The sequence below is a fragment of the Rhipicephalus microplus genome, chromosome X, assembly GCF_043290135.1.
Source record: "Rhipicephalus microplus isolate Deutch F79 chromosome X, USDA_Rmic, whole genome shotgun sequence".
In the NCBI taxonomy this organism is placed as follows: domain Eukaryota; kingdom Metazoa; phylum Arthropoda; class Arachnida; order Ixodida; family Ixodidae; genus Rhipicephalus; species Rhipicephalus microplus.
The window spans coordinates 52,924,883-52,950,018 of NC_134710.1; the positions used below are offsets into that span (position 1 = coordinate 52,924,883).

At 44.5% G+C, this 25,136-nt stretch overlaps 1 protein-coding gene across 14 annotated transcripts in view; it reads left to right on the plus strand.

The window, feature by feature from the left end:
- Window positions 1–25,136, plus strand: part of LOC119176042 (uncharacterized) — a 475,621-nt gene that overhangs the window by 263,521 nt on the left and 186,964 nt on the right. For 13 of the 14 annotated variants that reach the window (XM_075881071.1, XM_075881080.1, XM_075881083.1 and 10 more), the window contains one exon: window positions 4,779–4,906. The exons of the other annotated variant lie outside the window; for it this stretch is intronic. In XM_075881071.1, the coding sequence (XP_075737186.1) occupies window positions 4,779–4,906 (128 nt within the window). The remainder of the gene's footprint in view (window positions 1–4,778; window positions 4,907–25,136) is intronic. 14 annotated transcript variants of the gene reach the window in all.

A 25,136-nucleotide genomic window follows, 5' to 3' on the forward strand; every position in this document is an offset into this window, starting at 1 on the left:
CTTCTTTGTCCATACCACGCCACCAGAAATATTTGCGGGGTCTTGCTTTCGTGCGCGTCATGCCATGATGCGTCTAATGCGTGGTATGGTTTGGGCAAAAAGTGATGAAGAAACGACCATCCGCTCTGCGCGCAACAATAAGTCATCGACCACTGAAAGTTCTTCACGCATGTTGAAAAATGGCTTGATCTGCTCACGAATGCATGATTGATGGCCAAGAATTCATCACAAAAGATTTGACCTGTTGTAAGCATACGTCACCGAAAGCAGCTTGCTTGAATTCTTCTTTAGCGATTCAAGGAGGCTCGACAAGTGAGACAATGTCATCATCTGTCCCAAGTTATGCTTCTGAAGTAGGGCATTGTAGAAGAGAAAGAGCGTCTGCTACAGTGTTCGTCGACCCTTTTTCGTACTCGACAAGAAAATTGTAGCGGAGGAGCCTAGCACCTCACCGACAATACGAAGTGGATGTCGCCCTGATCCTTGTGATGCCAGCAAAGAAACCAGTGCTTGATGGTCAGTTTGAAGTGCCAACTGGCGCATACAAGGGTAGGTATGCCATTTTACACATTCCCAGATGCATGCAACCGCTTCGGGTTCACCGACCGAATACTTTCGTTCTGTAGGTGATAGTGTGCGGGATGCGAAATCTATCGTGCGCAGTTCACGCCCATCTTTCTGCTGCAATACTGCTCCAAGCCCACAGTCAGATGCATCAGTTGACGCAATCACCGGCATTCTTGGGTCAAACATATTCAGTATTGTTCTAGATGAAAGGAGCTCTTTGACTCTCTTGAAACTTCTGTCTGCTTCTGCTGACCAAATGAAAGGTTCATTTCGATGTAGTAAGCGCCTCATAAGTTCCACCACCTGAGCCAACCGAAGGACAGACATGAAGTAGTACTCTATCAAACCAAGAAACGAACGAAAGGTGGCTATATTTGTTGGCACTGGCATTTTTGCGATAGAATGTACCTTCTCTGGAAGTGGCGCGATACCATTGGTAGTCACCTTATGCCCAAAAAAGGTCAGCTCCCGAGCATCGAAAAAACATTTGTTATATAGCTTCTAGCCTGCTGTCTTAATCTTCTGAAGGACAGCTTTCAGGTTCAGAAGGTGCTCATGGGCTGTCTTTCCAAATACAATTACATCATCGATGTAGAATAGGACTCCTGAACAGCCATCAAGAATTGTTGCGATCAGCTTTTCGAAGTCTGCTGGGGCAGAAGCCAATCCAAAACACACTCTTCTGAACCAGAACAGTCCTTCATGGGTAATGAAAGCAGTGAGATCCTTGCTATCAGGGTGCAAGACAACCTGACGCTATGGAGAGGTCAAGTCTAGTTTAGAAAAATGGGTAGCACCTACAAGGGCGGGAAGAAGTTCCTCTGTGTGGGGTAATAGAAAACTGTCAGGAACAATGGCCTTATTTGGCTCACGAAGGATGACACAATCTGATCCTGTCAACCTTCCTGGCAACATCGACAATAGAACAAACCCATTCAGAAGCATAATTCTTTCATGATGTCGAGGTTCAGGAACCTGTGAAGCTTGGCAGACACTTGTGCCCAAAGAGATAAGGGAAGACGGCGAAGCTTCGAAGATATCGGCTCCACCTCTGGACGTGTCTTAACTTTGTGTACGAATGCCTTAGCAAGGTCAAGCTCAGAATTGAAAAGCACAGAAAAGTCACGTTCTAGAACTGGTGGAAGGCTTCCATAATTGCACCGCGTGTCCTTTGTAGTAACATCAAAGTGTGCCATATTCTCAACTACACTTCTCGTAGGAGAAATGGACATTTGAAGGCACTGCAATGTCACAACTTCAATATGTATCTTAACTGCCTTTATGCCATAAAGGCCAACCAAAGAATTACCTCGATTACAACATAGAACTGGAGCTGTACACCCCGACCCTTGAAGATAACGTCAGCCCAGAAGCAGCCATGGACAGAGATTGCACGTTTTGAATAATCAAGAAAGGAAACGCGGTGAGCAGGTAAGAGTGACACGTTAGGAAACCTGTCAGTGAACACTTCGTCGGAGAGAATAGAGACAGATGAGCCCGAATCAACTAAAAGTGTCAACGTGACATAAGAAATTTGCACTTTTGTGTTGACCGCATGACGCGGTGAGTGATGGACCGCCAGAACTTGTTCGGCATGATCGGGTGTCGAAGGAGCGTCGTCGCACTCAAGCTCATGGACCTCTGCTTGCGCAAATTTTTTCTGTTTACAAACGCGTTGAAAGTGACCTTTCCAATGGCAGAATAATCAACACTGGCCTAGAGCTCGGCATCGAGACCACGAAGCGTTGTGGTTCCTGCAGCCACAATGAAAACAATGCAGTGAATGAGAAGGCCCACTCTGCGACGCAAGTGAGACGCTATCATGCGTTTACGGACTATCCTCTGCTTTCGGGCATGCACTTTCTTTCTTCAATGAGTGTTTAGCATGCGTATGTGAATGCTTCAAAACAGGCTGTACAGAAGCATAAAACTCATGTGATTCTTCGCTCGCATGCTCAAACTGCCCTAGTGAATGAAAGCACAGAACCTTCAAGTAGGAGACGCTCGCGTACACAATTTGATGAAACGCCGGCCAAAAACTGGTATCGAAAAGCATCGTCCTCAGAAACAAAACAACAAAATAATGTGAGCTCCCGCAATGTCGCGACAAAGTCAGCAACAGATTCACCTGTACTTTGGTACCGACGATCGGCGATGGAATTGATGGCGTTCTACGACGACGTTGCTAGTGTACGCGAAGTGTTGCCCGTGCGCCGTGATTGCTACGTCATAGACATTCGGTGCAGTGTGCGTGCCAGTTGCGTGGGGCTTGTCGGCAGACGCAGTTGGCGTTGAAGCTGCGTCGGCTGGTAGCGCGTTCAAAATGCGCTATCCCTTTGTTCTAAGACAGTGAATGAGGATGGCTCTGCGTCGCTCCGGTGAAAATTTGGTAGCTCCAGAAGCAAGCAGGCACGTCTCGAACATGCAGTGCCACTGTTCGCATGGCATGGCTGGACGGCCGGGGCTGAGCAGGAATGACGGTTGCGGGGTCAACCCAGAACAGCTCATGCAGCTGGACCCTGGTCACACTGGCGAAAAAATAGATCCGCGGAGCGGAGCCTGAAAATGGTTGCGAAACAGCATTACGTGCAGTTTACCTGGTAGCCATTGTAGTGTCTGTAGAGCGACCATGAACAGTCCAAAACAGGGACTTGAAGAAGCCTTTATTAATCAGGGCAGCTACATATATGCAGGACAGAGACAAATACACAACGCGCCCTCTCGGGTCCAAAGAACAGAATGAAACTGAAACTAAAATCACATTACAACCGTCTCATTTCAAGGTGTTTATCACGCCAAGTGTGAGGGGTGATTCATGGCCCATTTAAGAGAGTTCACATTGTGTGCACTTTCCTAAATTATTTTATGACAGTTTAGGCACCAGTGACAGAATATAAACCTAATGTGGGGCTGCGTCATCTCGCTTGTACATGCTAGAATGTATTGTGAGTTTCATATCATGCAAATACATTTAAGGCCAACTCCGGCGATTTTTTCAGGTCAATGGATCTCAATGAAGTTTGCTGTGTATGTTCCTTTGCTTATTTCTGTCATTTATACCAAATTACATGCTTGAGAGATGTGCTAATTGTTTGCAAATAAATTTGAAAGATTACCTAAATGCGCTCACCTGGCTTGCCAGAATTATTTGCAACAGTGTCTGTGTGACGTCATTTTGGCATGTTGACGTAAATGACGCAGCCGATGGCATCACTAACTTTGCCCGCTATCGTGTTTACTGTGCTGGTCACAACGCAACGGTGGCAGTGTTTGGCACGGTAAGCTTTCTTACTCTGTGGTATTTGGCTGGCTCTGCTCAGCGTGCTCGCCTCTCTCTCGAGTGTTCGCACAACCTGGCTTTCACAGTTTTCATACTCCGCACCGGCAGGACCTGTATACCACTTCCGGCTCTTACCAAATGGTATGTCATACGTAGGCAGTGAGCTTGGTGTGGTTTCGATATTGCCTTCTTGCTTATTAAAAGTATTTTCGAATTTTCTGTGCATTAGTATTGACCACGTATTTAGAAGAAATTATTAATAATAATATTATTATTATTAATATTGTTGTTAATATATTATTACTATTATTATTATTTCAGCTGTTAGGCTCGTGGCAAGAGTTTCTCAAAGACATAGAATCACCATTACCCTCACATAGTCGAAAAATCGCTGGAGTTGGCCTTTAAATACTTTAGTATTTCAAATAATAAAGCGTCTCTGTCCATAATGTTGGTGCATCCATATTTGTGCCTAGCTTCACTGGTGACAACACAAATAGAAGTCATAGCCTGTGTGTTGTACTAGAAGAGACACTCGCGCTACCAGATCAATCATCTTCATTGCCTTTGTCTGCACATAGCAGGTACAAAAAAGGATGTGGCAATATGAGATCTCAGATGTCAGCATTTATTCATCCCCCGGTGCTGCCTAGATTGTTACTGTTTATTGATGTAAATCGAAGTCATTTCTTGTGCATTTATTATGGAACTTATATTGGCTATATATTGTAACTTGTGGAATATGTTTCTTCAAACCATATGTTTCTCTTCAGAAATGGCCTTTGCTTCATGTGCACAATGTGCGTTTTGCTTTTGAAAAACTTAGTTTTCAAAATTCAAAAATAGCCTTGTATCGTTTACTTTTCATCACCAGCAATATAAGTGCAGAAATGCTTTATAAATAATAATGATTGAATTCATTTCATTTAAGGTGATAGCACAGATTTGAAGAGGAGCACAGCAACTACAGGGACATCTAGAAGAGGCCCTGTAAGAAGTTCTGAATCTGAAGCCAAGCCACGCCGTTACTCTTCATTGCGAAAACGTTCCCCTGCAAAGGTATTGATGAGCAATTGATAGAGGGTTATGATTTTATTATTACTGCTTGTTTGAACAGGTATTTTTTATAATACTTCAATATTTTATATAATCTAGAGCATACGGCAACAAAGCCATGCGGCTCTTGACATATAGTCTGTCATAGTTTCGTTCTCTCGTTGAGCTCTTGCGTCGACATAGGCAACCCATTGACAGAACAGGAGCGGCTTGTCAAATTCAGTTTTTAATGGCGTCACCCATGATGTCCAGTCGGCGTGCAGGTGCCTGGTAGTTTGATAGTTTGATGCCAAGGGGCTGTGTGGCCCCTAAGTCGCGAGATTTCTGCGTTTATTGTTGCTGCCTCAGTCCGTGCGCACCACTCGCGCATTGATTCTACGGCAGTCTCCCACCGAGCGAAGTTGTCTGATTCAGTTCCCGAATAGGTCGGCAGTGTTCCCGTGAGATCTGGTGTCGTAGTTATTTACAGCTGGGCACCGGTGGCATTGTTGTTCGATGTGCCTAGCGGTGTTCCCAACTTCTTTTCCAGAAGTCCCGCCATCATTTGCAACGTAGTGTTGAGCATCGCGAGCTCCGCTGTTCCATTTGCATTTTCGTTCGACGTAGTTCGGTTTTCGATGGCGTCCGTGCGTGTCAAGCGAGTTGGCGAGATGCTGTCTTCGAAAACACCTTTAGGCTTCGTAAGCTTCAGCTCGTTCGTGCCAAAAGCCGCTTCGTCTGCAATCAGCAGGGAGTTTTTCATTTCGGTGTGGTCGATCTCCATATTGGTCTTTGTCGCTGGCTGCACTTGCTGTTGCTAGGCCTCGGTACGTACAGTGTTATCTTCTCGCTTCGTCTTCTGCGCTACGTCGGCCATAGGTTTGCTGTTAAGTCCTCGTTGTCATGTCAGTGGTTGATGGGTTTGATGACACGACTGATTGAATGACAAAACAACTGATTTATTAACAATTTGAAGAGATTACATAACTCAATGTCTTAACCTAATGTGTGCGTCTACTTAAAATTTTAGAAAGTTTTCAAAGTTGGTTTTGGGGCTCTTTAATGCTGCCCACAAGCTCATTTTTTTGCCTCTGTAGAGCTTCATGACATGTTTATCTGCTGCTGTCCACGAGGATGAAGACTTCACAAGTACCGTGTCTACAGCTGGTGAGGCGGGCACTGGCACTGATTTGGAAGGTGGTCATGGCGTCACCGCTGACTCCTTAGACTATACAGGCCGCATCGAACCTTACTCTGATAAAGAGGACTTTGATGGAAAAATTGTATTGCATCCACGATTACACAGGGGTGACCTAGATGATGATAGTGGCATTAACAATGGCACATGTGGCTTGGAAGATGAGCTAGAGGATAGTCTTGACAGGGAAGATGATGATGAGGATAGTCTCAAAGGAGAGAGGCAGCAGTACGCGGGCGAGGTATGTTTTCCTTTGTTTATGGTTGGGGCTAACACTGTAATGACATGTACAGTGTTAGTGGGATGTGTGCCCAGTAGACCGACAGGTGTGTGTCCTTTAATGCTGATCCAGATTTCTTGGTGCACTTTACTGCATATGAAACAGTGCAAGAACTGGGTGAACAAAAGGCCAGTGCTTTGTTCAAGTTCAGTGATGTTATTTGTGCACCAATTATCTTCACAGGTGAATCCTGCTGTGTTTAAACTGAATTTAAGAAAGCTGCATCTACCATGCTCTAAAGGAGTTGTTCAGGCCAACAAAAGTTGAATGGCTCAAAACTCCACATATCTGTATCATTAAAAGTGACCAGTGGTGGTTGAACAGCTGCATTAATAGCGAACTGGATCGTGCCAAGCTCCATTAAATCATGTGCTCTTGTATTTGGGAAAATTTTTTCTTCCAGTAATTTTCACTGAAAGAATGCAGTTCGCTAAGTAAATTTTCTATAAGGCTCGCATTGTAAAAACTAGGAAAGTATGCTCTGAAGTTAAATTTAGTTTTTTAATGTCCAATTTTTCGAACGTGCTTACAGCCTTGTGCCAGTAAAAAAAATAATAAAATAGTGAGCGACTGCAGTCATCATCAATATTCTCGCACTTGGTATGCTAATTTTGCAGTTAGAGTTTGGAGTATCGTTACTATGAAGCACCCTCCAGATGTTGGGTCATTCCACACCAAGTGTGACAACCATTTCAACACCCATCTCAAATGAATTTGAATTGTCCTGATTTCTTGCATTGAAAAAGTGAATTACCACAATACATTGGAGCAAAAATAATTTTGGTGGCATGGGCGCTATCTCAATTTGATAGTTTGTCATACGAATGTTGTTTGTCAAAAAATTTATTCTGAGACAATCATTTCAATACCATAGTTGGTTGACATATTAAACAAAAGTGCTTTTGTCAGGTATTTATAGCTCAATAATATTACTGCAATTTTTGTGCCTTCTTGTAGTACAGTGATTCCTCTTTAACTAGAAGCCGTCAAATCCGAGGAAAATTGCGATATAAACGGTGTTTCAAGTTAAGCAGAACGCTGAAAATGTTTGCCCGGGTCACTGCAAAATTTAAGCCAGCGTTGTCGGGAGAAGCCCCTTTGCACGAGAGAGCTACTGTAGTAAAGGCACAATAATTTGCAGAGAAAAAAAATTCATTACCGAGGACCAAAAAACTGCGTGATGCTTGCCTGTTTCGCGTTTGCTTCGAGAAATGCGTTTTTTTATTTGCTCGACACATCGCATGAGACGTTGGTCGCTGCCGCTGCCTTCAATGTTATTGTGGAGCAAGCATAGCAAGTTACGTGTTGTTGTCGTCCTAGGCACTTGTCAGGGCTCTTCCCTTTTCTGTGTGGTCATCTGCATTGTTCACGACCATCTCATCGATATCTGCGGCCCACAGCATACCGGTAACAGGGATGTCCGCCTCCTAGCGCGCGTACTCCTCAAAGGCAATCTCGCCGTCTTCAATATCGCTCACGCAGCCAGTTGCCTTGTGCACTTCACTGCACAGCTCATCACAGCCGTTGAATTCCACACCAATGTTTTCTTCTTCGATCGATGCCGGGGCTCGACAAAACCCAGCATGAGCGATGCAGCTGGCAATTTCCAGCAGGCATACTTGGCGCCAGGCTTCGGCCACACAGCAGATTGATCTCATACTTCTTCCCATTGTCGTATAGCAGCAGACTACGGTGCAGCAGGCTTTTTTTATAATATTTCCAGGCCATCTCAATGACTCCGTGATCCATAGACTGGAGAACGGACGTCATATTTGGCAGCAAGAATTTCAGCACAACAGCCAGAAAGTTGTCGATTTTTACGTGACCGGGGTTACCCACAGCAAACAACACTTTCCGACAGTCCTTAGCCATCTTCCGGTCAAGTGCACAGACATGCTCTTTGAAAAGTGCCGCCGTCATTCAGGCCGTTTTATTTGTGCGGTTGGTCACATCCATCGGGAGCCGTGCATTTTGAAAACACCTGGAATTCAGCGACTTGCCAATTATGAGGAGGCAGCTTTTCATCGCCGGTAGCGATGGTATTAAAAAGAATGATAATTCTGTCTTTGCGTTGCTTGGCGCCTAAGAACGCTTCGCCTTTTGGTGTGTAAGTGCGGTTAGGCAATATGGTATAAATTAGAGTAGCTTCGTCGTGATTAAAAATGTTATCGTCCGCGTACCCATTTCGTAGTGCGGCAAGGTGTAGGTTGCGCTATTCGTCTGCAGCCTGTTCGTCAACAATGCCACTTTCGCCGTTAATAGGCTTCGATGACACGTTTCTTTTCTTGAAAACCTTTCGAACCAGCCATTCCTGCAGCTGAAGTACGCGGGTGCCAAAGCTTTTTCCCATCATGACTTGGCTGATCATAGGAAAATTGGCTGTTCGAACATTGTGGAGCCACAACAGAAGTGCTACTTCAACATCCGAAATTTTGAAAGCTCGAATATGCTTTCGCTTGCTCGAAGCTTTCCAAAGCCGTTTGCTTGTTCTTAAACACTGTTGAGAGGGTTGACAAAGAGACGTTGAATTATTTGGTGATGCACGACTTGCTTCGACATGCTTTTTTGACGTTTTTGAATAAAGCGATTTTTCTCTTCAACGTTAGCGATTTGCATTCCTTTAGGCAGGACATCTTGGTCAATATTCAGAAGCATTTGTTATACAGACACGACCTGAAGATTTGTCGCATGCAGATCGCTAGGAACACACACAGCCACCTTGCACCTGCAAGGGCTAGCTTACGTACGTGCTGACGTCCCGCTGCACACAGCGCAAAAGTCGCGCGCAGGTGCACACACATTATCACTATCATAGTTGCCTAACGAGGTGGATAACAAATGGTTGTGTCTGTGGAGATTTCAAATTCATCTTTCATGATCGCGTTCCTCACGCATAGTAAGAGCTAAGCGTTATACAATGCCCTCGTTTTCTGTTGGGAGTGGACTTTGCTTGCTCGCTCCCGGTCGAGATTTCGAGATATACGCTGTCCCCTCCGAACAACATTTAGAGATAAGAGGGGGCAAATACACGGCAGCTATGATGGGTTAAGCGTGGCAATAAAGTTTCAGCTTAACCAAGAATTCAAGATATACGACTTGGAGTTAACAAGGATTTACTGTGTTGCGATATGTATCAATACCTAAGTAATAAATTCTTACCCTATGGAAGTTATAATTTGCTTTGAACATACTTGCTCACATCTGAAGTTGCATAAAAAAAAATACTTGCCGATGTCTAAAGTTTTGTATGTTTTGCAAGAATTTTGCTTATTTGAGAAACTTCTCATCTTGCTCCACAAGAAGATGCAATTTACACCACATTTGTGCCAATTAAAAATCTGTTGAGACCTCAATTGAAAACAAACAAATAGGTTTTCTTAAATGTTGAGCTTCATTGCTAAATGTTTTTTTGCTTTAAGAATGAGACGCTACTATTTAAGTTCCTCATTGCAGTCATTGTATAATGTCAAAACTGATTTTTATTCCTTAAAACAAAATATGTAATGGTAAAACTTGCCATATAAGAATAACCATTTGTTTGCTTTAATTTAGGCTGCAAAACTGATTTTTATTTGGAGCACAATGTGGTGTTAATTGTGCCTGAATATGGAGCAAAATGATAATATTCTCAATGACGTGATTTGTTTTTCGTTAAAGGAGCACTGACATTAAATTTACTCATGTGAAGATTTTTGCATCAACGAGTACCTTTGGACCCCCTAGTAGCAATTCTTGACCTATAATGCATCTGAGTGACAATGATTATCTGTAATATTTATTAATATACTTGCTATCGAACACTGTTCAAAATGAATGGAAAGCCCGCCAAATTGTAGTGCTGGCAGCGCTGCCTTGTGGCCACGTCGAGGCAGCTGCACAGCTGATGCCCCTTCCACAAAAAATGGTGACATCAAGCTGCGGTTTAGTCTTCTAGGAGCATACGTACAGTCAGTTCAGCTGTGTCTCTGAAGGCGTAGACATGCCTCTGTTGCCAACATCGTCGTCCTCGCCATCGTCGCAGTCAACATCGGCAAGTGATGATGACAGTGAGCTGGAATTGGGTATCGCTGCGATTCGCGATGATTTTTGCTTGACAAGCTCCGCGTGAAATGCAATATATTTATCAGTCCCGGCCATGCTGTCGGAACTCAAGAACACCAACTACGCACCTCACGTTCTGGACGTTTGGCGAGTGAATTGCTGCTTTCAGCTGCAGCAGGGCACACGGTAGGAATAGCCCTGGCCTCGAGAATGGGCCTCAAACTGCCAGTGAAACTCAACTGGTTCGCCAACACAGAATTTACCCTGTAGCAGCTCGCCACCAAGTGAAGGGAGCAAACGCGGCTGTTCTTCAGAGACGTCCAGTCCCTCTGTCGAACGGCACGTACGAAGTCAACCCACTGGCTGCATTGATGTTCGTGGCTTGGAAAGGCATGAAACGGCATGCACTTTCCGCTTTTTGTGCGTCTGGACATGCAGGTTTTCACTACGCAGCAGTTCGCCAACTATCTGGCACGTATTGTCACTCTTAGTGATCGTACTCACATGCAGTAGAGCACAACGCAAATCAGTCGGTGCGACATAATGAATTGCACGCATGCTTCAACACAGCAAGGAGAGCCACTAGTGAGAGCATGGCCAAGAGTTGGCTCCAAACACACTCGGAGATCGTCGACATTATTGTTGCTAGGGTATCGTCACTCAGGATGGTATTTGTGAAATGTATCACACCGAACACGTAGCCTTAGTGTCGATGTCGCAGGGCAGTCTATTTTCCGTTTTTTCTCCTTAATATTTTTACGCTGTTTGGCGTCGAAATAAAGTAACTTCGACGCATCAGACGCCATTCAAATTTGGCATAGAAGACCTATGCATACCAAGTGATTGAATGATGGGCAAATCTCGATCTTGAAATTTGATGTCAGTGCTGCTTTAAATATACAAACTTCAGAAGTTGGTAATATACCTTACTTGAAGTAAGTATTCATTACTGAGGTATGACACTCAAACCTCATTATAACGAACTTGCATCTTACACAAAAATAGGTATGTTATGTCCAAAAATTTGTCATATTAGTTTATTCCTAACACTATCTATTGCAAGACTATATTTATTTACTTTGTTATAACCAGTATTTCTTTATATCTGGGTTCGTTATATCGAGATTGAAGTGTATTGCTTAGTGCAGTAATATAAGAGAAAAAATGCAAAAATAGAACATCGGGGCAAAATTTTGCAGAAATATAACAGTGATAATTTTTTAGCTTCAAACACCTTAGAGAAGCACCTTGGCTTCATATGTTAAGCAATTTTGGTATTAAAATGCAAAACTATACTGGTAAAATAATCTTTATGACAATTGTTTAGCCTTATAGCACACTACAGTGAAACGAAACGCCGTAAAGAGAACGGCACGGGGCAACACAAATGCAAACTAACAACTGTTTATTTTGACAGAGTCATGGCAAAAAAATGATAAAATGAAACCTATCCACATGGGCACGAAAAACATCAAGAAATACTATACTCAACCAAGCTCCCACTTGTCCCGAGGTCTATTTGCTTCTCTGTACTAAAGGAATGACCCTCAGCTTCTTTTACTGGTCGTGAAAGAGTGCTAGCATAAGTATGAACGTCCGGGCAGTGCATGGTGAAGGCTTTGATGATTCCCCCTCCTTTTTTTTAGTTATTGCACCGTGATACAATCATAGCGCATGGTGTGATTGAATTTTGGATGACATTGACACCTGTTCTAATGTGTAGCCATAGGTAATAGTGCACTTAAAGTTGTAAACGAGTATGTCTACTTAGGGCAGGTAATAACCGCGAAGCCGAATCATGAGATTGAAGTAACTAGAAGAATAAGAATGTGGTGGAGCACATTTGGCAAGCACTCTCAAATCATGACAGGTAGATTGGCACTATCTCTCAAGAGGAAGGTATATAAGAGCTGTATCTTGCCGATACTTAGCTACGGAGCAGAAACCTGGAGACTTACAAAGAGGGTTCAGCCTAAATTTGAGGACGATGCAGCGAGCAATGGAAAAAAAAATAATAGGTGTAACCTTAAGAGACAAGAAGAGAGCAGAGTGGGTCAGGGAACAAACCGGGGTTAACGATATCATAGTGGAAATCAAGAAAAAGAAATGGACATGGGCGGGGCATGTACGCGTAGACAGAATAAATCCTGGTCAGTAAGGGTAACTGACTGGATTCCCAGAGAAGGCAGGCTCACGCGCCTACATCCAGCCTTGATGACGCTGCAGTTGAAAGCTTCTATAAAGACAGGGAACCGGCAATGAATAAGGTAAAAACACAGTATACTATAGTGATGGGCGAATTTAATGCAAACGTAGGGAAGAAGCAGGCTGGAGACCAGGCAGTAGGAGATAATGGCATCTGTACTAGCAACACCAGAGAATAACTGCTAGTAGAATTCGCAGAATGCAATAATTTACGTATTTTTTATACCGTCTACCGAAAACAAGGAAACCGCAAGTGGACATGGAGGAGCCCTAATGGTGCAAAATAAGAACGAAATATACTTTATAATAAGTGCATATCCAGGAATCATGCTGCATGTGGAAGTGGTTGGCAAGGTACGATGCAGTGACCATAGAATGGTACGGTCTCGAATTCGCCTAGACTTGAAGAAGGAACGACAGAAACTGATACGCAAGAATCCAATCAATGAGCTAGCAATGAGAGGGAAAGTACAGGAATTCAGAGTGTCGCTACAGAACAGGTACTCGGCTCTTAGTGAGGAAACCAACCTTAGTGTAGATAATATGAATGATAATCTGACGAGTATCATTGTGGAGTGTGCAGTGGAAGTTGGAGGCAGGGTAGTTATATAGACCGGACACTGGCAAGCTTTCCCAGGAAACGAAAAAGTTAATGAAGAAGCGTCAAATCATAAAAGTGTAAAGTACAGCAGACAAAAAAGAACTGGCAGAACTTTCGAAGTTGATTAATAGGCATAAGGTATGTGATTTAAGAAGGGATAACATGGAGAGAATTGAACATGCCCTGAAAAACAGAGGAAGCGTCAAAGCAGTAAAGAGGAAACTTGGGAAAGGCGAAAACCGGATGTATGCACTAAGAGACAAACAAGGCAAAATTACTACCAATATGGATAGGATAGTTAAAATAGAGGAGGAGTTTTACAGAGATCTGTACAGTAGCCGAGACAACCACAACCCTAATACTATAACAATTAGCATTAACCCAGATGCCACCCCACCATTAATGATAGAAGTCAGAAAAGCTTTGGAGAGCATGCAAAGAGGCAAAGCTGCTGGTGAGGATCAGGTAACATCAGATCTGCTTAAAAATGGAGGACAGATTGTGTTAGAAAAACTAGCCATCCTGTTTACAAGGTGTCTCCTGACAGGAAGAGTACCAGAATCTTGGAAGAACGCTAACATCATCTTAATACATAAGAAAGCTGATGACTAGTACTTGAAGAATTACAGGCCGAACAGCTTGCTGTCTGTAGTATACAAGCTATTTACAAAGGTAATTGCTAGCATAGTGAAGAAAACATTAGAATTCAATCAACCAAAGGAACAAGCAGGATTTCAAACAGGACACTGAACAATCGACCACATTCATACTATCAATCAGGTAATACAGAAATACTCATAATATAACCAACCACTATATATAGCCTTTATAGATTACGAGAAGGCATTGATTCAGTAGAAATATTAGCCGTCATGCAGAGACTGCGGAATCAGGGCGCAGATGAAGTGTATATAAACATTCTGGAAGAAATCTACAGGGGATTAACTGCTACCATAGTGCTTCATAAAGAAAGCAACAAAATACCAATCAAGAAGGGTGTAAGGCAGGTGAACACAATCTCCCCAATGCTATTTACCGCGTGCTTACAGGAGGTTTTCAGAAGCCTATAATGGAAACAGTTAGGGATAAGAGTTAATGGAGAGTACCTTAGTAACCTGCGCTTCGCCGATGACATTGCATTGCTGAGTCTCTCGAGGGACGAATTGCAACTCGTGATTATGGAGTTATACAAGAAGAGCACAGAGGTGGGCCTTTAAAATTAATCTGCAGAAAACGAAAGTAATGTACAACAACCTCGGAAGTGAGCAGCGCTTCGAGATAGGTAATAGTGCACTTCAAGTTGTAAAAAACTATGTCTACTTAGGGCAGGTATTAACCGCAGAGCCGAACCACGAGATTGAAGTAACTAGAAGAATAAGAATGGAGTGGAGCACATTCGACAAGCACTCTCAAATTATGACAGGTAGATTGCCACAATCCCTCAAGAGGAAAATATATAACAGCTGTATTTTGTCGGTACTTAGCTACGGAGCAGGAACCTGGAGACTTACAAAGATTGTTCAGCTTAAATTGAGGACGACGCAGCGAGTAATGGAAAGAAAAATGGTAGGTGTCATCTTAAGAGACAAGAAGGGAGCAGAGTGGATTAGGGGACAATTGGGGGTTAAGGGTATCATATTTAAAATAAAGAATAAAGAAAAAGAAATGGACATGGGCCGGGCATGTAGTGCGTAGACAGAATAACCGCTGGTCATTAAGGGTAACAAACTGGATTCCCAGAGAAGGCAAGCAGGTTAGGGGGAGACAGAAGGTTAGGTGGGCAGATGAGATTAAGAAGTTTGCGGGTATAAATTGGCTGCAGCAAGCACAGGACCGGGTTAATCGGCGGAACATAGGAGAGGCCTTTGTCCTGCAGTGGACGTAGTCAGGCTGATGATAATGATGATGATCATTATGTATGGTTTGCTGGTTTTATGGGTCTTAACTAAGAAGAAAAGGTCTCAACGTAAGACTGTCACATTCTTTAAGGCCCTTTGTAATGCCCGTCTAGTCTCAGCTGCTTGCACAAGCCGCTGGCTTTCTTTTGCAGGGTGCCCCTTGGAGACATGTGTCGCTTAGAGATGGCATGGCTCCCCTTCAGCCATGGTCATATTTTGAACGAAGTCACAAATGTTGAAAACTGCGGATTTTTCAATCCACTGGTGAGAAGTAATTAGCAGATTTATACATCGAGAAAATGAAACTTCATTGATTTAATGGACACATATTATTTGTTTTTGGGAAATATCAACAAACTTAAAATGAAACCAAAAACAAATATGTTGGTCGGTCCACTGTTAAGAGGAATGGTCAGTGCATGGCTCACACTCTGCGCAGCACCATGCAGCACAAGCGGCTAAAACAAAACGTGTGTGCAAACTGATGCAGAGATCATACATGCCGGGCGTCGTCTTCTAGTGCAACGCCTCCTCCTTAGCTTGCATTCGGCTTCGCTGTCATGACTGTGCTGTGCTGTCGCCCATAAAAAGTCGTGAAGTAGTGAGGTAGTGCTGTCACTTATGAGCAATTCGAAGGAGCGGTGATCTGTGCAAAAACCTAGAGTGATGCTTTTCTATATCTCACATAAAATGCAAAATGGAAGTCGCAGTATCTTTGTTTAGGCTTTACAGGGCCAAAAAGATAATAATAATAAAGAACTAATGAATTACATTCGCATTGACAGTCTTGTAGCAGTTCATATCTCCGTAAACTTGCTACTTAGCCCTGATTTCTCAGAGAAAAAAAAGGTGCAAAAATGTTGATAGAACACAAGATTAAGAAAGCCCGACAACTGTGCTGTGTGTGTTTATTGCTAGACACACGAAGAACCTGAGACAACGGCGGCATGTTGGCCCGGCCCGCCTGACAACAGACTTACGGGGGCGCAAATCGGGTTGAGGAACTCGAAAATAAAGACACTGTCAGACTGATCACCATACGTGTCGGTTGTACGTTTCTCGGCCTCTGCAGACACTACATGGTGGCAGCGTACCTTTGAACCTGCAACACACGGTCCAGTTGACGGCGGAGGAGTCGCAAGCCAAGCAAGAAAAAGTCAATGACAGGTTTCAATGCAAACCTTTCAAAGAACTTAACTTTGCAAATCCAAGTGAGTGGCCTCAGTAGAAGCGTCGTTTCGAATGTTTTGGCATCGTCGGTGGCCTCAGCTCGAAATGCTCTGTGGAACAAGTATACATAATAGTCCACTTTATGGGTGACAAAGCCGAAGACATCCTTGCCTCATTCAAGCTTACAGAGAAAGAGAACAGCTGTAATAATGTTCTGCATGTTTTCGAAAACCACTTCGTAGTTAGAAGAAAAGTCATGTACAAAAGAGGGACATTCTTCAGAAGAGCACGGTGGAAAGGAAAAGGTGTTAAATAGTTTGTCACAGAGCTACACGTACCCCGCAGGGCGCCTGCGCAAGTAGGCGTTTGGTGTGTAGCGACACCACGGACCGGAGCTAACGAGCGAGTTTCTACTCCCTCCCACGCCTAGCCGTGCGTGGCTTTGCCGTGTCCGGGGAAAAGGGGATCCTGGGGGTTGAGCTGATGCTGGGTGATTGGACCGTTAAGGCCCCCCGGCAGAAGCAACACACCCCTTTGGCCCCGGCTTCACGTAGACGGCACCCCTGGGCTGACCCACCCAGGGGAAATCGGCAGTCGCCTTTTCCTATCTCTCTCTCCCTACATCTTCGTCTTTCTCACTTTTTATCTATCCTGTCTTCTAGTCTCTTCCGTTTACTTCCAAACTTCCTGGTGGCTAGGGTTAACCTTGTGTAGTACCCAACCTTGGGTAGTTATATCTGGTTATAGCGGCGATGTATGACTGGCGCCTTCAAGTGTTCTACCTTGTAGCGTCCCCTTGTTGGGCTCGGTGGTGGGTGGTCACCATCGCCGCCGAACATGAAATGCACCACATGGCAAAATCTATCCCCCCTCCCAATGATCGGTCCCTGAAAAGGAACCGCACCGATGAAATCTCCAAACGAACCGGAAGTGATTGTGACCACTTCCCACGATTTCTAGTCATACACTCTCTGGCAGATAACGTCTCTGTTGCAGGACTGTCGGTTTTCCTGATAGCTAAAACCCTTGCTAACCTAATAGGCAAAAAGTATGACGCAAAGAAACTGTCATCCGGTGATCTTCTTGTTGAAGTAAGCTAGAAACAGCATGCAAACACTCTCCTTAAACAGAAGCAGTTTGCCCACCTGGACGTGTCTATCACCCCCCATCGCAGTCTTAACACTGTTCAAGGCGTCATTTTACAACGTGATTTGATGTGAGAAACTGAAGCTGACCTCGTTGAAGGCTTTCGAGAGCAAGGCGTAGTCGCCATCCGGCGGATAACCATCAGGCGAAACAGTGAAGAAATGGTGACGCCTCATATAGTACTAACATTTAACCGCTCCATCGTGCCAGAATCCGTGAAAGCTGCATTCCTTCACTGCAAAGTCCGCCCCTACATACCCAATCCTAGAAGGTGCTACAAATGCCAGAAATATGGACAGGGGTCGAACACCTGTCGCGGAAAACAAACATGTGCAAAATGTGATCATGAGCACCCTATCGAGAGCTGTACTTCCACGCAAACAGAGTGCCCTAACTGTCATGGGCCGCACGCAGCATACTCGCGGACATGTGAAATTTTCAAAAAGGAAAAGGAAATCATCCAGATAAAAGTAACGGAAAACATCACATTCTCTGAAGCCCGAAAGAAGGTGTCGCTCTTCTCCGGAAGAACGTACGCTGACGCAGCGCGCCGGGCGGCATCTAGTAATGTTGGGCACGCAGTACAGCTTTGCTGATGCGTGCACATCTCGGCCCCCCACTAAGCAGCCACAGGCTGCACCAATGTTCGAAGTCTGGCAGGTCCACCCCCATCAGACCTCTGAGACAAAAGAGACAATCGAAACCCCGCAGGTCAACCTCCGTGAGACCTTGGGGACGACGCAGACAACTGAGAGGACACCTGTCCCTCTTGAGAAACCTCCGTCAGCCTCCGAGTGTTCACAGGGGGCATTGGATATGACACCGGCGTCCTCAGCGTCTCCGATGCTCACGGAATCCATCCTATTGAAGCGGAGCCCAACAGAACGCCTCAGAGGGAAGAAACACCCTCCAGTCCAGGCGCCTGACAAACGCGGCGAAGTCTGAATAACCCTCCTACCTTTCTTTTTTCTCAAAAATGGCTGCCGAGAGTATCATCTACTGGAACTGCCGAGGTCTACTGAAGAACCTGGATGACATTTATGAAATACTTGCGCAACACCAACCTAACATACTTTGCCTGCAGGAGACACACTTAAACTGAACACACACTAACTTTGTAAGAAGATATGCGGTATACCGAAAGGACAGGCATGGCACTGCCCATTCATCCGGCGGTGTCGCTATCGTGGTGCAGAAAGCACTACCGTCCCAAAACCTCACTCTGGTCACCGACTTAGAGGCAGTGGCAATACGAACCCTTATTTTTGGACGAATGACAACTGTGTGCTCATCATATATCCCTCCAGACTACCACCTGTCTACTAAAGAGTTTGAAACTCTAGTCGACCAGCTCCCGCATCCATTGCTCTTGGTTGGAGATTTTAATGCGCACAACCCCCTATGGAGATGTAGAAGAACAGATTCTCGAGGCTCCTTAATCGAAAACTTCCTCTTGTACTCTGGCTCCTGTATATTTAACAAAAAAGAACCAACGTACTTTAACGCAGCGTGCAACTCATACACAGCCATAGATCTTGCTATCGGCTCTCCTTCACTCATGGCAACCACAGATTGGTCTGTTATTCATAATCTCTATGGAAGTGATCATTTTCCTGTCTGCCTAAAACACACAGGAAATACAAGTAAGATGACTACAAATGTATTCAGGTTTAGAGAACAGGATGCTGACTGGACAAAATTCCGAGAACTTACAGAACTGTCGCGTTCTTCTATTGAAAACCTAGACATTGATGACTGTGAAGCATTGGTCGTACTTCATATCATACAGGCCGCAGAGCGATCGATCCCAGAGACATCTGACAAGACGCGAAACAAACGACGGCCCTGGTGGAATGCAAAGTGCAAAAAAGCTCGCGAGAACCAAAACAAAGCTTGGTCGAAATTTCGCAGGTACCCGACAGCTGACAACCTGATGAATTTCAAGCGTGCAAAAGCTAATGGTAGGCGTATCCGACGAGAATCAAAGAGGCAGAGGTGGCAGTCCTTTCTCTCGTCAGTTAACTCCTATACTGATACGCATAGGGTGTACAACAGAGTAAGAGCACTTCAAGGGCACAACACTCATCCGGTCCCTCTCGTCAGTACTGCTGGTGATACGCTGGAACACCAGGCAAATGCCATAGGCCAACACTTTGAGTATATCTTCAGCTCAGCACATTATACAGAGTCCTTTAAACGACACAAGCTTGCTGAGGAACGTAAGCCCATCCGTGATAGAAGGCCATCTGCTGGAGGCTACAATACTCGATGAATTGAAGGCAGTGCTGGAAACATGTGGCAACTCAGCTGCAGGCCAAGACAAGATTACATATGGCATGCTGAAACACTTACACAAACACACGCTTGATGTCATTCTCTTACTGTTCAACAGTGTATGGTCCTCCGGGTGTCTACCCAAGGGCTGGAAAGAGGCAGTTATAATACCCATCCTCAAACAAGGAAAGGAAGCCACACTTGTCGCTAGTTATAGGCCTATCGCCCTGACTTGCTGCTTGTGCAAGGTTTTTGAAAAAATGGTAAACCGCCGCCTCATGTATTATCTTGAATATAATGGCCTCCTTGATCGCCATCAAGCTGGATTCAGATCAGGCCGGTCGACAGCTGACCAACTCGTAGCATTTGAATCCTACGTCAGGGATGCCTTCATTCACAAACAACACTGTCTTTCTGTATTTTTTGACTTGGAGAAGGCTTATGACACGACATGGCGTTATGGCATTCTCCGTGGCTTGCAATTCCTTGGAGTGTCAGGGAACATGCTGAATACAATTCAAAGCTACCTCTCTGAACGTACGTTCGTGGTTCGTGTTGGAAACGTTCTTTCAAGGTGGTTTACTCAGGAAAATGGGGTCCCCCAAGGTGGCGTACTTAGTTGCACACTATTCATCGTAAAAATGAACTCTATAAACACTATACTGCCTAAAACAATTTCCTACTCTGTATATGTTGATGACATTCAGATCAGCTTCAAATCGTGTAACCTAGCCATCTGCGAACGTCAGATTCAGTTGGCAGTAAATAAGCTCTCAAGCTGGGCAGACAAAAATGGTTTTAAGTTTAACTGTTACAAGACTGTCTGCCTACTCTTTTCAAAACTACGTGGTATAATGCCATTCCCCAACATTTCAGTGAACGGACACACCATTGCTACTAAAAAGGATCATAAATTTTTAGGTGTTGTGATGGATGAAAAGCTCAGCTTTGTCCCACACATCAAGCAAGTGCGACTGAAATGCTTGAAAGCCTTGAACTTGCTCAAGATTCTCTCGCATCAGTCATGGGGTACAGATCGTGACTGTCTATTAAACCTTCTCAGTAGTTTAGTGCTCTCACGTATTGATTATGGCTCGGTTGTGTACGAATCAGCATCGAGATCCGCGCTTAAGATGCTCGACCCAGTGCATCACCATGGGCTTCGTCTGGCTAGTGGCGCCTTCCGAACCAGCCCAATAGCCAGCCTGTATGTTTAGACAGATCGGTGGTCATTAGAACGACGACGGCAGTTCACAAGCATCAAGTATGCAACCAAGGTGCTCTCTCATGTCGACCACCCATCTCGCGAGCTGTTGCAGGATACATCAAACGCCTCCTGTTCTTGAGGCGACCATCAGCCACGCCAACGTATCCCATCAGAGTGGCCTCACACTTTGAAAATCTTAATATACCTGTCTCCAATCTTCAACTAAGTTCCCACAAGGACACTGTGGCACCATGGGAAATGCGAGCTATCAATTGCGACTTGTCATTCCTAGAGGTAGGAAAGCATGGCCTCCCAATCGCAATCGATCAGCATTTCATGTACTTGCAGGCAAAATACAGGTGTGCTGAGTACTACAATGATGCTTCCAAGTCCTCGGCCGTCGCATGTGCTGCATACGGCCCAGCGTACTCTGAATCTGCAACATTGAATGAGCATACCAGCGTATTTACTGCTGAGTGCTATGGCATACTGCTAGCTGTAAGGCACATCTTAAAGAAGAACCAGCCTCCACCATATACACAGATTCCCTCAGTGCAGTTACTGCGTTGTCTCCCGCAAAGACACATAAAAATCCAGTGACTAATACCCTTCTAAACTGCCTCATGTCAGCCTACAGATCCAACCTGAAAATCACGCTATGCTGGATTCCGGGACACTGAAACATAGCTGGCAATGAGGCAGCGGACCAACTTGCGAAGTCCGCTGCACTCCGCCCAACAGTAGACGTAGCCGTCATCCCATATGAGGACTTGACGCCGCTAATCAGAAACCGAATGCGTAAGCAATGGCAAGATGAGTGGAATGCAGCAATTGAAAACAAATTGCACACAGTAAAGCCAAGAATAGGTCGATATGCTCCTGAAAAACGTAACAGGCATCAAGAGGTTGCACTGTGTAGACTCGGGATCGGTCATACACATGCAACACACTCGCACCTTTTAAGCAACTCTCCTGCACCGTGTTGTGAAAAATGTGGTGATGTGCTATCTGTCCTTCACGTTTTAATTATGTGCCCGTACCTTGAACAACAAAGACTGCATCACTTCTCAAAGCTATACAAATGCCACATACCGCCTCACCCTTTATTCTTTCTTGGGGACGATCCCATGTTTCCCATAAAAGTAGTTTTAAAGTTCTTAGCTGATGTCGCATTCCTGCACTTAATTACATATTCTCACTAATCTCGGCCCTCTCTCAATCTTGAGAGAAACGCTGAGACTTCTTTACCAGATGTCATGCAGCAAGCACTCCTTGTCCTGACAAGGACCACTGCCGCCACTGCGTGACTTTTTAAAACCCATAAGTTTAGACCATTCTAAACTGATCACACATAATCATTACACTTAAGTTTAATCCCTATGCCCCACTCTTTTACTCTTGCCACCCTGAGATTTTTTTTTTCTCTATAATTGAACCAACGAAAAACCCTGTGTTTGGCGCTCTTTGGCCTGAGTTGCCCTTGCGCCACTAAAATATACCATCATCATCATCATCAGAGCTACACCTACTGGCTAAGTTGTGCAATTTCAGAGAATTGTGTGATGAGATGGTTTGGAACAGGATAGTAGTGGGTATCAAGGACCGCAAGCTCTCAGAATGCAGTTGGGCGTGGCGCTGATCTTCAATAATCCACTATTTGGCAGTCTGAACTCATTAAGGAACGAGCTACTATGCTGCACGGCTACAACGAAGGGAAGGTGGATAAGAGTCAGTCAGGTTCATACTTTGCCTTCAGGAAAGCAAAAGACGCCTGCAGTGCATACTAAAGAGCCTCCTTAAGCTGATGTAAAGCAGTGTATGTTCTGTGGCTACTCGCAGCACACTACAGAGAAGTGCCCTGCACAAAATTTGACATGCAACAAGTGCCATCAAAATGAATATTTTGCTCGTGTCTTCAAAGGAAGAGCATGAGTCCGCAGTATCATCAGTAACGATGGCGGGTTCCTTGTAGTCGTCCAAGCCATCTCACCCAGCTGCAGCGACAAGTGAATGGCTGCTGTACACATCAATTGATCACCTGTCACCTTCAAAGTGAATACATGAGTAGATGTAACCATGATTCCTCTTGAAATATACGAGAGAAATTTCAAGAATCTGCATCACCAGCAGCCAGACAAGGTCTTGAGGGCACCCAACCTGTGGGATGATTACGGCAGTGATATCATACCATGACTTGTCATAGAAAGGAAGTATCTACATCGTGAATGGTCACATGCCTCTCCTGTCAGGGGCGGCTAGTGAAAAACTAGGCATTGTGAAATGCCTTAACCAAGTCATCAGTCAAAAAAGTGAAGCTGTCAACCCAGAGAGTGAGTTGCTGAATTCTTTATTAGTATTGGTGGAATCAAGCTTGCATACAAGATCAAGCCTAAAGAAGATGCTGTACCACTAGCATTGACCACTTCTCGAAAAGTTCCCTTACTGGTAATTTGCAAGAGAAGGATGAGCTTGGAGTCATTGAGCCAGTTGAGAAGCCAACACTGTATTGTTCTGGAATGGCCATTGTTCAGAAGCCTACTGGAGATGTGCAAATATGTGTGGACTTCACCGAGCTGAACAAACTTGTAGAGCAAGAGGTGCAGCCTCTGCCTGTGAGTGAGCATGTGCTTGTAGAACTTACCAGAGCTCACTATTTTTCAAAAGTTGATGCAAATTCAGCATTTTGGCAGTTCCAGTTGGCAGAGGAGTCCTGAAACATTACCACAATTATAACACCATTTGGCAGGTACCGGTTCAAAAGACTATCTTTTGCAATCAATTCTGCACCTGAGGTCTTCCAAAGGTGCAGTGTCTGAATAAGTTTCTGACTAATCTGGAAGGTGATGTGTAACATTGATGGCATCTTGATTTATTACAGGATGCAGACAGAGCGCAATGCCAGTCTCAGAAAGCTTCTGCAAAGGTTACAGAAGCATGGTGTCATGCTAAACCACTAGAAGTGCGAATTCATTGTGCAAAAGGTAAAGTTCTTGGGACACATCATTGATAACCAAGGAATTCATGCTGGTCCTTCGAAAGTGCAGGCTATCATAGACATGAGGCCTCCTTCAAACACTCTGAAGCGGAGAAGGTTTATGGGAATCATAAACTACCTCATGGAATTTGACTCAAACATCTCAGAAATAGCCCATCCCATGAGCGCTCTTCTAAATGCGATTTCGGCGGATGTCTCATATTTTGTGTTAAGTGCTGTTCTGCGACAGTAGAAAAATATTGGGTCCACAGACCTGTTGCGTACGCCTCTTGTAGTCTGTCAGAAAAAGAAAAAAGTTAAGAAGAATTTAGGAATTTAAGAAAATTTAAGAAATTTAAGAAAGAAGAAGTAAAGAAAGAAATTAAGAAAGGTCTTGCTATGAGAAGTTCTTGCGTACAACACTAAAATGGCAGTTGCCAATCTTCCGGGAATTGAGAAGGAACTTGATGGCTGTGCCTTCCACCGGAGAAGGGGGCTTCAAGCACGTAACATAAAGCCCCAGTTTTTCTCAAAGCAATAGTTTCATTGAGGTGGCTGTGTGGATTGTAAATAGAGACTGTAGAAAGTGTGAGACAGCTATGGTCCTGTTCAGGCTGACAGAACCACACCACTTGCGAATGGTTTCAGTCCTGCGACATTGTTAATGCAACGATGCCTGAGAATGCCTCTCCCGCTGTGGTATGTTGTTCGCTGGAACCCACCATGGTAGACAAGCAAGTGCTTCAGGCTTAGAAACAGCAGGGTCCAATAGAGAAAAAGAATAATAATCACAAAAGGCACGCAGCTTGAATCCTTAGAGGTTTAGAGCCAGGGGAGACAGTAAAAGAATAATAATAACAAAAGGCACGGAGCTCGAATCATTTGAGATTTAGAGCCAGGGAAGACAGTTTGGATAAAGAACCAGAACAAGACTGGAACGCTACTTCGTCGGTGGGGTCTCCGATGTCTTATGTTGTAGAGACATACCAACCAAAAAGGAACATATTTCACTTAGCTCCACGAGCTGAAATGGAGGAACACCCACTGTGCGAGTCAACGCCCAGTACAAACCCACAAGCCTCATGATACGTGAACAGTCATAAAGCGGGAGATGTGCCTGGTCAAAAGGACAAAATGCAACCAGAAACAGGCGAACTTGAAGACTACTCGTTTTCCCTTCATAGGGCTGCAAGACACATAGTCAAGACTGTCCAGCATGTAGGGGGCTTTGGGGGGTGGGGATGTGCTGTGTGTGTTGGC